General features: G+C 32.7%; 1 protein-coding gene across 1 annotated transcript; it reads left to right on the forward strand.

Annotated features, from left to right (window-relative positions):
• The first annotated feature begins 2,099 nt into the window (after window positions 1-2,099).
• LOC141655082 (F-box/FBD/LRR-repeat protein At4g26340-like) lies at window positions 2,100-2,831 on the forward strand. The gene has a single exon (XM_074462181.1). The coding sequence runs from the start codon at window positions 2,100-2,102 to the stop codon at window positions 2,829-2,831; it is 732 nt and encodes a 243-aa protein (XP_074318282.1).
• Window positions 2,832-13,543: the final 10,712 nt, after the last annotated feature.

A 13,543-nucleotide genomic window follows, 5' to 3' on the forward strand; every position in this document is an offset into this window, starting at 1 on the left:
AAAAACCCTAATTCCCAAACTAATTTCAGTTCTTCAGGTATGTTCATTATTCGTTCATCTTTTACGTTTTGATTTATTTATTCTTATTATCTTTACGACCTTACGTATCTCGATTTTGTTGATTGTTCACAAATTCTCATTGAAGACGGATACTTTAATTGCCAAGTTTTTACTCGTAGAAAATCTGAATTTCAGTAATTCGTAGCCAATTTCCTTGAATTCTGTACTTATAGACTCTCCGTTCAAATAAATCTCGCAAATATTGAACAAACGTATGGAATTCATGTAAACGGTGAGTATGATATGATTAATAGTGTATTCGGCCAAATAGTGCACCAGAACTCGTAATAATGTTCCCTCCGTCCCGTTCTGTTTCTCTTTGATTAAAACACCCTCACAATGAATATATATTTAAACGGGGAAGTGGCAAATAAGCCCCAAACGTTTGCCACTACGTGCAAATTAGCCCCATAACATTTTATACGTGCAAATTAACCCCATTAGTTATACTCGATGTGCAATTTGCCCCAATTAGAGATATCCGAGTAAATTTCTCGCCGGAAAATATTGACATGGCACCGGAAAGACGTCTAGGATAGATTAAATAAATAATAAATTAAAAAAAAACAAGAATTATCACCGTCACTTTTATCACTCGTTACTTCCTCCCTTTTCTCTCCCACTCTCTTATATTTTAAGCTCTTTCCATCCGATCCATTTTTTCTATTTTTTTCATCACAATTTTGTTGTTTGTTGTAGCCTACATTAATTCTCATATATCATCCACCATTTTTGTAATTAAAGTTTAGCAAGTATCACAAAAACTGAAAAAAAAAATTGAAATTTGGGGAAAATTGAGTTTATGCACAATACACTTATATACCGCCATTTTTACACAGTTTGAGCTCGAAAATTAACAATGGCGATGAAGAAGATAGGAAGCAATAAACAGACGTAAGAAATAAAAATAATGGGGTTAATTTATTATCTAAAGGCGAAAGAAGATAGGAAGCAATAAACAGACCTAAGAACTAAAAATTAACAATGGCGATGAAGAAGATAGGAAGCAATAAATTGAAATCTGCCAATATTTAGAATCATGTTTTTTTTTTAAAAAAAATTATAATTTAATTTAATCTATTCTAGTCATCTTGCCGGTGGCACGTTGTGAAGAAACCCAAGTTCCACATGTGAGGGTTGTCCCACATTGATAAAAGAGGAGAAGAATTACCACTTTATAAGGTAAGGGGTTACTCCCTCTATAGCCAATTGGTTTTAGAGTGGAACCCTCTTGGGCCTACGTTGTGGACTCTTTCTCCTCCGTTTGGGTGCGGCCCAAGCCCGTTGTTGAATTTAACATGGTATCAGAGCCCATGGCTAAAGACCTGGGTTTCATGGGCCAAAGTTTGCAGACGGACGAGCAAAGTTTGCTCAGTTGAATTTGTCCGGTCTGAGTTGATACTGAGCCAAGTTTACAGCTGGACGAGCAAAGTTGCTCAGTTGAATTTGTCCAAACTGTGTGAAAAGTGGGCCTCACATGTGCGGGGGAGTGTGAAGAAACCCAAGTTCCACATGTGAGGGTTGTCCCACATTGATAAAAGAGGAGAAGAATTACCACTTTATAAGGTAAGGGGTTACTCCCTCTATAGCCAATTGGTTTTAGAGTGGAACCCTCTTGGGCCTACGTTGTGGACTCTTTCTCCTCCGTTTGGGTGCGGCCCAAGCCCGTTGTTGAATTTAACACACGTCAATATTTTCCGGCGAGAAATTTACTCGGAAATCTCTAATTGGGGCGAATTGCACATCGGATATAACTAATGAGGTTAATTTAAACGTATAAAATGTTATGGGGCTAATTTGCACATAGTGGCAAACGTTTGAGACGGAATTTATTCATTACTTGTATGCATACGACGGTCTCATATAAGTATTTGTAAAATCGCATCTTGGTAATTTGTAAAATACATTAAAATACTTGTATGCATACGATGTTGATCCAATTATTAGGAAGTGGATGATTGATTAATCAGTGAACTCGTTCGTTTATTCAAGCAGCTTGCTTTATGTCGACCGGAAGATACAATCTGTGGCATACTGCAATGGCCTTCGTGTTTGAACATTTGAGGCGAATGAAGGAGTCGAACCGCAAAGTTCCTGTTGACAGAATTAGCAGTCTCCCTGACGAGTTGTTAATAAATATAATCAATTTCCTGCCTATCAAGTACGCCGTCATTACCAGTATTTTGTCGAGGAGGTGGATCAATCTTTTTAAAGAGGTTACTCATCTGGATATCGATGATTCATTTCTATGCAACAGCTATAATGCCTTTATAGCTTTTACCTGCAAAATGCTGTACTCTGCGAAATTGTCAAACATGATAAGATTTCGTATCAATAATGAACGATGCCTCTTTACTAGTGTCGATCGTTGGTTAGATGTCATCTTGTGTCACAGAATTCAGGAAATCGATCTCCGCATTCAGATGCCTTTAAGGCTTCCAGATTCTATGTTCACTTGCAAAACGTTGTGTATTCTCAAGTTGACTGAATGTTATGTTATATTAAATATCCCTGATACCGTGTGTTTGCCATGTCTTAAGATCCTCCACCTGAAGAAATTTATGTTTTCAGACGCAGACGTTATTAGTCGGATTTTGTCAGGATGTCCTTTGGTCCATGAACTTGTTTTGACGCCATGTCATTGGGATGAACTTGACCAGCTGTCTGTTTCTGCTCCATCTCTTACAAAACTGATCCTCGGCAAGGGATGTTTGGCCTATCCACCTCTGTCCCTTGTTACCGTTGTTGCTCCGTTGTTGCTCCGTTGTTGAGGAATGAGGTGATTTTGGATGAACAAACCTATGAGGATTGAATTCTAAATTGGACTCTCTACAAGTGACAGTAACAATTATTTAATTACATTCCCAACTTTGACATTCTAGACAAGGAGTTCTCCTGTACTTCTCTTGTACCAGATGTTGTTTGTTTGCTAGTCATGTGACAATAGTGGTTAATCTGGTGATGCACTCTAAAATACTGAAGGGTAGGCCGTCAAAGGGTCATATATATGCCTCTAGCAACAAGTCCATTCATAGCATAGCTTCCATCTTTATCTAAATCAACTACTATACATAGAACAAGAAGTTAGAATTAGACACAAATAATCACATACTACTTCCATTTTTTACCAGGAAGGTGTGTTAATTAGCAAGTCACCTTAGACAACTTGGCCTCTCTAAATTAAATATAGTGTCAAAAGCATGATAATAATTCATAATGAAATCAAAGCATTACACTTACCCGCAATTTAACAACTCTAACTTAAAAACATTCAAACATATACCAAATAGACCCCTCTACTGCTCACAAAGGTGCAGAGTTACAGGTATCAACTCAATTTGGAAACATTCAAACATATATTTTGGATGTTAATCTGTTGTCTAATTCATATCTTAACAGTTACAATACTATATCATAAGATTTGCTAACATAAGTTTGATATTAAGACCCCTCTCATAATTATTAGTTTTGTGACCTATATCTCATAAAATGTCATTATAAGAGCAAGCTGGTGTTTAACTAACGCTCAAAATGACATTGCTTCTACAGACTAACGATTAGGACTCAAACTGATGGGACAAGGGTTTAAAAAATACTCATCACTAACTAAAAAAAAAAAGAAGAAAAAATTAAAATTTTCCGGAGTTTACTACTCAAAATACTCCCTTATATAGCACAAGAACTGCTCAACCAATTACAAATAGCATTGATCGGGCTCTTCCTAATAGAGTTTATAACGTCTAAAACATAAGTGATCATGAAAAAACTTCTCCATCAACACCAGGGAAAGGAAGGATAAGTATTTCAAATTGTAACTAACACATAACCATCAAACTATCATTGAGAGGACACCGAGTCTATATTCTTTAAATTTCAGGCAGGCTAAATCGAATAAAAGCTAGGTGAAGATCAAATAATCAAGAAAGTTTGATCAAACAAACGAATGAAAGCTAACAAATTGCCTAGGAACACAATCAACAAGCTATAAGAGATGTCAAACAAAATATACAATCAAAAGAGTCAAAGCTAACATAAGCTATTACGATAAGCAGCTATATCAAAATAACCCTTGTGTCAATGACTTGCAGATTTTGCCATACCTCAAAGTTTGCCAGTAATATATCATACTATAATCTGTAAAAGACGATATTTACACGGAGTTAGTTTGTAACCAGATCCAAATCAAACCATTTACCCATCTATTGGATACCATATTTACATTAGCTATCCTTTGGACTAACGTAATAGGATCCATTATACAAACAAACTTTGGGATGATCAGATACAGATCTTCAATTTTAGTCCTAACACATATCTTGGAGCATGATTAACACTCAATTTCAAGTAAAAACACATATAGGAAACATAAGCCACTTGATACTATGTGACGAGATTAAAAAGAAAGGGGGATTAACATAGAAATCCATATACTGCCCATATAGCAAAGATAAATACTCCCTCCTCACAATAATTTGTTTACCTTTTTATTTTTTATGAGGGTATTTTAATCAAACATAAACAAATGATTAGGATAAAGGAAGTAATTTCTAAAACCTTCTCAGTAAAGAGTATATTCAGCATTTGCCACTGATTTTACTGCACAGGAAAGATAAAGCATGAATTCAATACTCTTTTTACGCATTGCAATTACCTATTCTTAAAAAACCTCTTATAAACATCAACCTGGATTCACAAATGACTTAGAACATTATCAAACACCTGTTAGACATTGAACTGAATAAAAATTAAGCAACCATTTCAATATAATTAACCCATAATGTCACAGTAGTGAAACAAAATATGGTCGCATCAAACCAGATTGATTAAAATAGAACATAACTCCATTTCAATCATTTGTTTACCTTAGATCAATATACCTTTAAAAAGAATAAAAGATAAATAATAATTTGGCCGGAGGGAGTGGAATAGAAGATGACAAACTCTAAAATAGACCAGTTCAGATTAAAAGCATTTTACAAACATGAAACTTCCTGCAAAAGGAGGTTATTCAATATCGGCCATCTCAAATACAATGGTAGAAAAAATAAAAATGTTAAACAACATAGTTATACCGAAAGACAATGAGAGTAAAGTAGTGAAAGCGATACATCAAAAATACTTAAATGTAAAAAGAGCTTAACATTAGCCCTATCATGACTTGGAAAACTAGGACAAGGTTTGTAACGTATAACCAAACAAAATTAAGGAAGAGATCAATATATGATTCATGAACAGGAAATACATTAAAAAGTACCATAAAAACAGAGAGACCTTTGTTAAATCATACAAATATCGTCCTTGGATCACTGCCCACTGTTTTTGGAACTCTTAATGCATAGCGGCAGTTCTGTATTGTCCTCAAATTAATTGAGAAAAAAAACATTCAAAGCACTTTAGATCCAGTTCTAGTACATAAATACTACAAAAACTAAGATACAAGAAGGACCTAGAGAAACTTGAGCAGCACCGACAAATGAGTGATCTACCAGCATATCAAACCCAAAATGAAAGTAAAATTATTCAATATACAAATCTTGTATGATTAAATTAAAATAGATGTAGGACAAAATTAAAAGAATTAACTAGTTCATCTTTGTGGTTAAATTTACTTCACGACCATTCAAAAAATCCTCAACCTGAAACAAAACCCACAAATTAAATATAGAATAAAGAGAATTATATGGTACAAAGTAACAATAATTGCAAGATAATAAAAATGAAGAAAAACCCTAACTGAGAGAAATCAATGAATTTCATACCGGAAATTAGAATGAAAATCATGTAATATGGAATCTGAACATAATTAAAATCGAACATAAAACTTTCAAACCAAGAACTTTAATTAAATTTAAAAAATTCACGAAATCAACGCAAAAGACAGAAATACTTCACATAATAGTTAATAGGAATCAACAACTCATGAGAGGAATAAGGGCATGATAGTGAATTGAAGAAATAAAGTAGATTTTCATCTATCCAGTGAATACGGGAGGTATCAATTTCTAGATCTGATAGGGTTTTCTTACTGTGAAGATGAAGCGAATGTTAGGCGGTTTCATTTTTAATAATTGCGCTCAAAAATAAATTTTCAACTAGGAAAGCTAAGTTGGGCGCGTCTCTCAAAAATTTAAGGCACAAAATACTTGAAATTCATTTTACCCACTAAGATGGTTCGACGCTTAGGAAATGTGTCAATGTCAAAGCGTCATTAAAGTAAGGGTTTTGTGGTAGTGGATATATGTTTTTTTTCTTTGATTGAAAATTTTAAAAGCATATAAGACGATATTTGCATATTAGTTACTCCGTCGATCCGTACTTGCTAAGGCATTGCATAGAATAACACAATCAAAACATGAATATTGAAAGTACCTTCATGAGCAATTGGATTTAACGCACATAATAATACATGAATACAAACAGCTATTTTGTATAAATTCGGGATTATTGTTTCTTCATGTACGTACCCGTCAATGAACAATTAAACATGCGCGAACAAGCTTAATAGTCATCTAACAGAATTAATCAAGGTGTGAGCATGCATCTCCATTGTTTGCCACATCTACATTTAACTGCATAATGGCGTTGGGACAAATTTTCCGATGAACTGGTCTTTAAAATAATTTGCTTAACGACGTGTATGCTAAGTGGTGAAAACTCATACATGCTTCTTGAATGCTCTCACTACTAATTTTTGTCTTATTGCAATCAAACATGTGACGAATCAAGCATAAGAAAATTCGAAGCAATCAAGTACTCCATGAATCTACGAGTATATATTTAAATTTCACGGTATAAAAACAATATCAATCAATTTAATTCGTTGAAATTAAATTATACTCTGTATGCATTTGATGTGTTCATTTTATATATACTTTTACCCCTCATTTTAGCTCGGTTATGATTACATATCATACTTTAATTAATATATTTGTGAGCTAATCTTGTGTTCTAGGTGTATTGTTTGTATTTGTTACATTTTGTAGGAATCTAAGCAATTAGAGGCTTTTTCCTTTCACATTTGCAAGCACTAGAACATATGGCTAAGTATGAAAGCTAAATGGACCATGGAAGAAATTACAAGGCCAAGCATGAAGAAATGTGAAATGTAGAATGATCACAAAATGAGCCCACATTACAAGTCCAAAAAATTCTACATAAGATGCTCAACTTAGGATGCTCTTTGGAAGGTCTCAAGATGCTAAATACCACATTTAACTGGTCGATTAAGGAGGCTTAATTACGTTGCAAGGGATTCCTTGGAGCATTAAAATAAGAAGTGAAGGAAATTAGCCGGATAACCACGCCCCCGATCGGGGCTGGCAACCCCGATCGGGGTTGACCCCTCCTTTGGATTTTACGTTATGCCCCTATTTTATTATAAATAGGGGCCTTAATCCGTCATTGGAGGACATCTCTTACACATACTTTTCTTGCATAATTTTGTTCTTCCTTAGCTTTAGCACACAAAATTCTCTTAAAGTTTTCATTTTAGTTTTAACTTTGTTAAGCTTTTAGTTGATGTTAAACATTTGGTTCTAATTTATTCAAGCATTTGGTTCTCCTTCATTCTTCTTTGCAATTCAAGTTCTAATTCCTTATTTCGGTATTTTTAATTCTTGTTTATTTAGTTTACATTTCTATTTACGTTCTCATAGTTTCGTCACTAGCATTTCAATTATATCACATAGTTTAATCTTATTTTTTATGTTTTATCATTTAGTTTATATCATTTCTACAATCATGTTTAGCATTTCATACAACATAGTTTATAGTTTACAATTTAATATGAGTAGCTAAATTCCCTTAGTCTAGGGGCTAGGGAAGCCATGCAAAATCAAATATGTAAAATGATAAATTAGGTTGATTTAATATTGTCTAATTGTTTCTATCACATGTTTGCGCCACAACGTTTAATCTTTGATTATTGGCCGTAATCGTAGATTAAGTTTGTTAATTCATTCTATAAGTCGAGAGGCACGGAATCGGATTAGACTAAGCATGTGTAGTAGGACGACCTAGTCATTAACGAGAGTTTCTCTAGAACCCGGTCTATGGTTGACACTAATATCGTGAGGTGGGTGTCGTTAAGCCTAAACAATTGACAGTGTTACTATTACCGAGTTTAGCATGAACATATATTTACATTTGCATGCGTGACCCGACTCCCCTAGACTCCTTTTATCATATAGTTTACATCTTTATATTTGCTAATCATCAAACCAACCAACAAACCAAACCAAACGTGATCGACCTTGATAGAAATCTTTCCATAGCATTTCATAACGCAATTCCCGTCTCTTTGTGTTCGACCCCTATTACTACATTAATTTGCGTCTAGGGTAATTATCTTTGCATAAGTGTGCGATAGCCTATCAGAATTATATGAAACATACCTGATCAAGCGAATAATGAATATAATAAGATCTGATATGAACCTCCTGATTATCAGATCCAATAAATTGTACGAGATAATAATAAGTAGGTTGATAACGAGTTGTATCCAATGTAGAAATAATAATAAGAATGCTTAGAGACTCGTGCTGATAACGTGTTGTGAAATATAGAGTAGAGAGAATTATGGAGAGAAGATAGAGAGAAAGTAAAGGAGACAAAACTGTATTCTTATTCCATTATAAGGGTATATATATACATATACAATGGGTAGAGTTTCCATAAGATAATATATTGTTGGAGTATGTGTCCTCAACAATAGTGCGATCACATGTTTAAATCTCATATTAAGAATACGTAAGGGATAATTCATTTAAATAGTCAACTGATCAACATTAATCGGAATGATCACTAACTAGAGTTAGACATTATTGTCGTTTGACGGTGGTGATCGGTTGATCCCTTAAGGTCACACCTAAAGGACAATTCCTTAATAGACAAATTGATTAATTGTATGACGATACAAGTTAATCAATTCCTTAAAATTGAACAATTCAATTGTGAGAGAGAATATTTATATCTTATTGTAATTGGATTAAATAAGATTTATTTTAGTAATTGAAATACTTTATTACTAAAATTGATTATTGTTTGTGAAACAATTGAGATAAGAATGAATGGTTAATTATAATTACAATACGTTGTGAATTATAATTATATGACCCATTTTATTTATGTGACCAAGAATTACTAGTCAATTTGTTGTATGTAATTTAATTAATTTATATAATGATATTTATTTGATAAATATGCATTAAATTAATTAATAACATGTAACATACTACATGTGACATATTGTGTGACAAGTGACAAATTGACAAAATAAAATGGTAGTCCATTTTATGTATATGGACCGAAATAATGAGGATGATGGGTGTTAGTGGATGAATTATTTTATGAGATAAAATAAGTTAATGATGCCTAATCTACACATAACCTTACAAGTCTATATTTTGATAAGAGCAAAAAGAAAAAGCAAGATGCTCTTTTGGCCATAAGCTACCCGGCCACTTCCTCATCCATATGAGAATTTGTTCTCATTTTTACATTCATTCAATCATCTTACATGCACATTTTGCTTAACTCTCCCACTTCTCTCTAAAACAAGTTTTTAGAAAACAAGAAATTGTTCACCAATTTTAATCACAATATTAGATTACTATTGTAGTAATAGTGATAATATTAGAATCTATTTTAAGGGTACTACTATATTAATCTAGTTAATTAATATACTAGTTTAAGGGATTAGTCTTGGGTGCAATCAAAGGAGGATCTCTATATTGAGATTTTGGAGGATCATCCAACACATTATTGCTCAAGAATAAATAAGGAAGGTGACCTTATTTGTGCCCTTATTTTTGAGCCACTCAACAATGTAAGGGACATTATTTTTCCTTATTTATCTCTTATTTTGTTATGCATGCACTAGATCTAAAGAACACATATTAAGAAGTTAATTAGTTCACTATTAGAAAAGTCTAATAATAGGTATATGAACCTAACAATTGGTATCAGAGCATAGGATGTTGCATGCATAATCGGTTATTGTTTTTCCTAGTTAAAATGTTGACATATAAAACTAAAAATTTGTGATTTATAGGAGTATGTCACAAAACCATGATGCATGTTATATATTCAGGTCCTAAAATGTTTTTAGGTCATTTTTATGATTTATGGTATTTTATTGCTCATTTTAATGATTTTTAGTGAAATAATTACATTTTTATGAGTAAAATGAACTTTTATTCACTAAAATAAGTTAACCTTCACTATGGGCCGTGATTTTTTAGTATGATCTCACATGAATATTTTATGTATTGTATGTAAAATTTTATATTAATGTGATATAACATTTCATGATTATGATTTTTATGTGATAAAAATGGTATAAATGGAGGTTAAATTACTAAAAATGGTTAAACTTAGTTTCTGACCTTGAAATTTTTATATGACCTCACATGCATATTTTACTTATTTTATGTAAAATCTCGTATTAATTTGATTAATATTGCATGATATATGATTTTTATGAGATAAAAATGGATTAAAAGGAGGTAAAATGGTTAAATATAGTTGAACTTCGAAATGGGCCATGAGATTTTAGTATGTTGTCACATGCTGATTTACACACTGTATGTAAATTTTGAAATGAAATGGTTTTATTTAGCATGATTTATGAATTTTTAGTGTAAAAATGGCATAAATAGTGACTATTTTAGCATAAATAGCTAAAACGAATTAAATGGCATGAGAAAATTATTTTAGGTTGCATAAATATCCCACTTATCATATCTAAATTTTTAAAATTGATTGGATTAATTTTTGTATACTTTAGATGTTTTATTTGATAAAACTGATATATTGCAACTATATTTTTCTCAAAATTAATTCGAAAATTTTAACCATAATTTTTGACATTATGAGTGTCATGGAATTATTCTATAATGTTCAAAAATTTAAAATTCAAATTTTGAAATTATTGTAATTTAATTTGGATTTATTTCATAAATGTTATAATTTTAAGGTCAAATATGAGCATAAAACTAATTTTTGAGTCCTAAGAGTGTTAGGATAATTAACTTGAGCTTAAATTTAATTTAAGTATTGATTTATGATTTTAATAAGTTATTATCACGCATTTCCATAAAACCGGGTTATATAATCGATATAAGTTAAATAGGGCGATTTGGCACATAATTTGGCATGATAGACACATATTATAATGTTGTATCTTTCAATTGTTGAATGTCTTTTTATTTATACAATTTTGAATTATGTAATTTTATCTTAGTATGGCCTTAGTTTTAATCGATATTACCCGTAATGAAAGGGAATATTAATTCGGTTGTAATTTAATGTGATCTCGTATCACTTTTATTTTTACTAGTTTTTCATATTACAAATGTATAATAGGAATAGCTTTGTATTTTTATTTTTATTTGTAATTATGGAATTTCTTCAAGACGGTGCCATTCGGAAAGGCGTTCCGACAAAGAGGGTGCTCTTGGGAGGCGTGCCACTTGAAGATTCAAGGGACCAAAAAGGAGTTGGTTTCCGAATATGTAATAGATTATTTGATTTTCTATTTTAGAAAGGCCATACTAGGAATTTATTATTATTGCTTTGCATTTATTTTAATATGTTACATGCATTGCCAAATCGCCATAACAACACATGCATTTCATATCGAGTCATCGACCATGTCAATTATAATTATCGTAGTTCATAGCTTTAGTTCACTTAAAACGTGATAGATAATGAATTGACAAGACCTCTCACTAAATAATAATTGAGAATTAGCCTTACCAAATAGTAGAAACCATGAGTCCCAATTTCATAAGGAAGTAGGCTCGGCTCACCGGAGTGCTAAACTTGTTACGTTGGGTAAGTGGGTAATAAAATGTTATTACATCGAAATTTGGATTGAGCTCAACGGAAGTATTCGTGACCGTAGTCGCATGTGTTCTGGGCTAAAGATAAATATTAAAGTAATTTTATCGACCGAGAGTTCTAGAAGTAGAATCGATTAGGGGGTGTTTGGTTCACCCAATATAGGTATGAGGTATGGGTTTGGAATGAACTAAACCCATACCATGTGTTTGTTTGACGAAAATGAAGGTTTCATACCCATACCTCAAACCCATGAGGTATGGGTTTCTCATACCCAGGGAGGGGGGTGGGTATGAGATTGATACCCATGGTATCAAATTAGAAATATTAAAAAGTGATAAAAACAATTATAAAAAAATCTTTTTATATATTTATTTGATTAAATTTTATCTACATGATTTAATAGTATACCAAATTATTATTAAAAATATTGTATTTTGAAGATTTTTTAGCTTGATTGATTTCTAACCCATACCCCCAAAATTGAACCAAACACAAGGTATGAGGTATCAAGTTCCAACCCGATACCACCCAGGTATGACTCCCGATTCCAAACCCATACCCACGCGTGAACCAAACACCCCCTTAAAGAGTTAATCCACCGAATTATATTGATAAGGGATGAATCGGCTCACCGTGCCCGAATTTATATGAATTTGGATCTCGGGATCATTTATAACAGTTGGGTAGAGGTCACTATAAAAATGTTAAAACTTGTTTAAAATGTTTACAAGTATTATTAAAACGATAGATGTTTATTATTTTCTTCATTTCCGTTTTTGTAGTTATTTATACGCAATGAATTCATCTAATACTCTTACAGCAATCACCATTAATTCATGGCTCCAATCATTCGATGAAAAGTGCTCCGAGTATGACAATGATACGATTAGAGAATTACGCTTTGGCATTGGTCAGGATGGAAATCTTTGCTACTTTACCACTTCCACACCTCCCACTCCAATATTTATGCCCGCCTCTTTGGTAAGAAAATCTTGTGAAGAAAATCTCACTAATCCTAAGGCATCCTTGTTAAACAAGGAGAAATATTAAATTCAGTGGGAGTTCTAGCAAGAATGTTCTTGCAAACCGAAAGGAGTACTGGTATTATTAAAGGAAAGGCAAAGATGGGTAAGAAACCCAAACCTGATAATGAATTGGAAATGGATAGTGAGACTACCACAACCAAAACCAAGAAGGGTGCCCAATCTTACGAAGAATGTCATTATTGTAATGTCATGGACCATTGGAAGCGAAATTGCCCGAAGTATTTAGGAGATATCAAAGCTGGACTTGTCATTCCAGTTAGGGTTAAGGAGTGTGGAAGCACTTAGTAAGGACAACATGGATCTCCAATTCGCAAATGGAACTAGAGTAGCCGCCATTTCAAAGGGAACCCTTGTGATTGCCTTAGCTAAGTGATTTTAAATTGCATCTACATAATGGTGATTATGTACCCATTTTGTCTAAAACATTATTTCCATTTCTATGTTAGACATGGAAGGATTTTTCTTTCGCCATAAAAAACAATCGTTGTTTTTGTTTGAAAATTGACATGGCTGGGAGCCATGTCACTTCTCTTAATGATATTCATGTTTTAGACACTTCCAACTCAAGCAAAGATATCTACATAATACGATCC

This window comes from Silene latifolia, chromosome 5, assembly GCF_048544455.1.
Source record: "Silene latifolia isolate original U9 population chromosome 5, ASM4854445v1, whole genome shotgun sequence".
Taxonomy (NCBI): Eukaryota; Viridiplantae; Streptophyta; class Magnoliopsida; order Caryophyllales; family Caryophyllaceae; genus Silene; species Silene latifolia.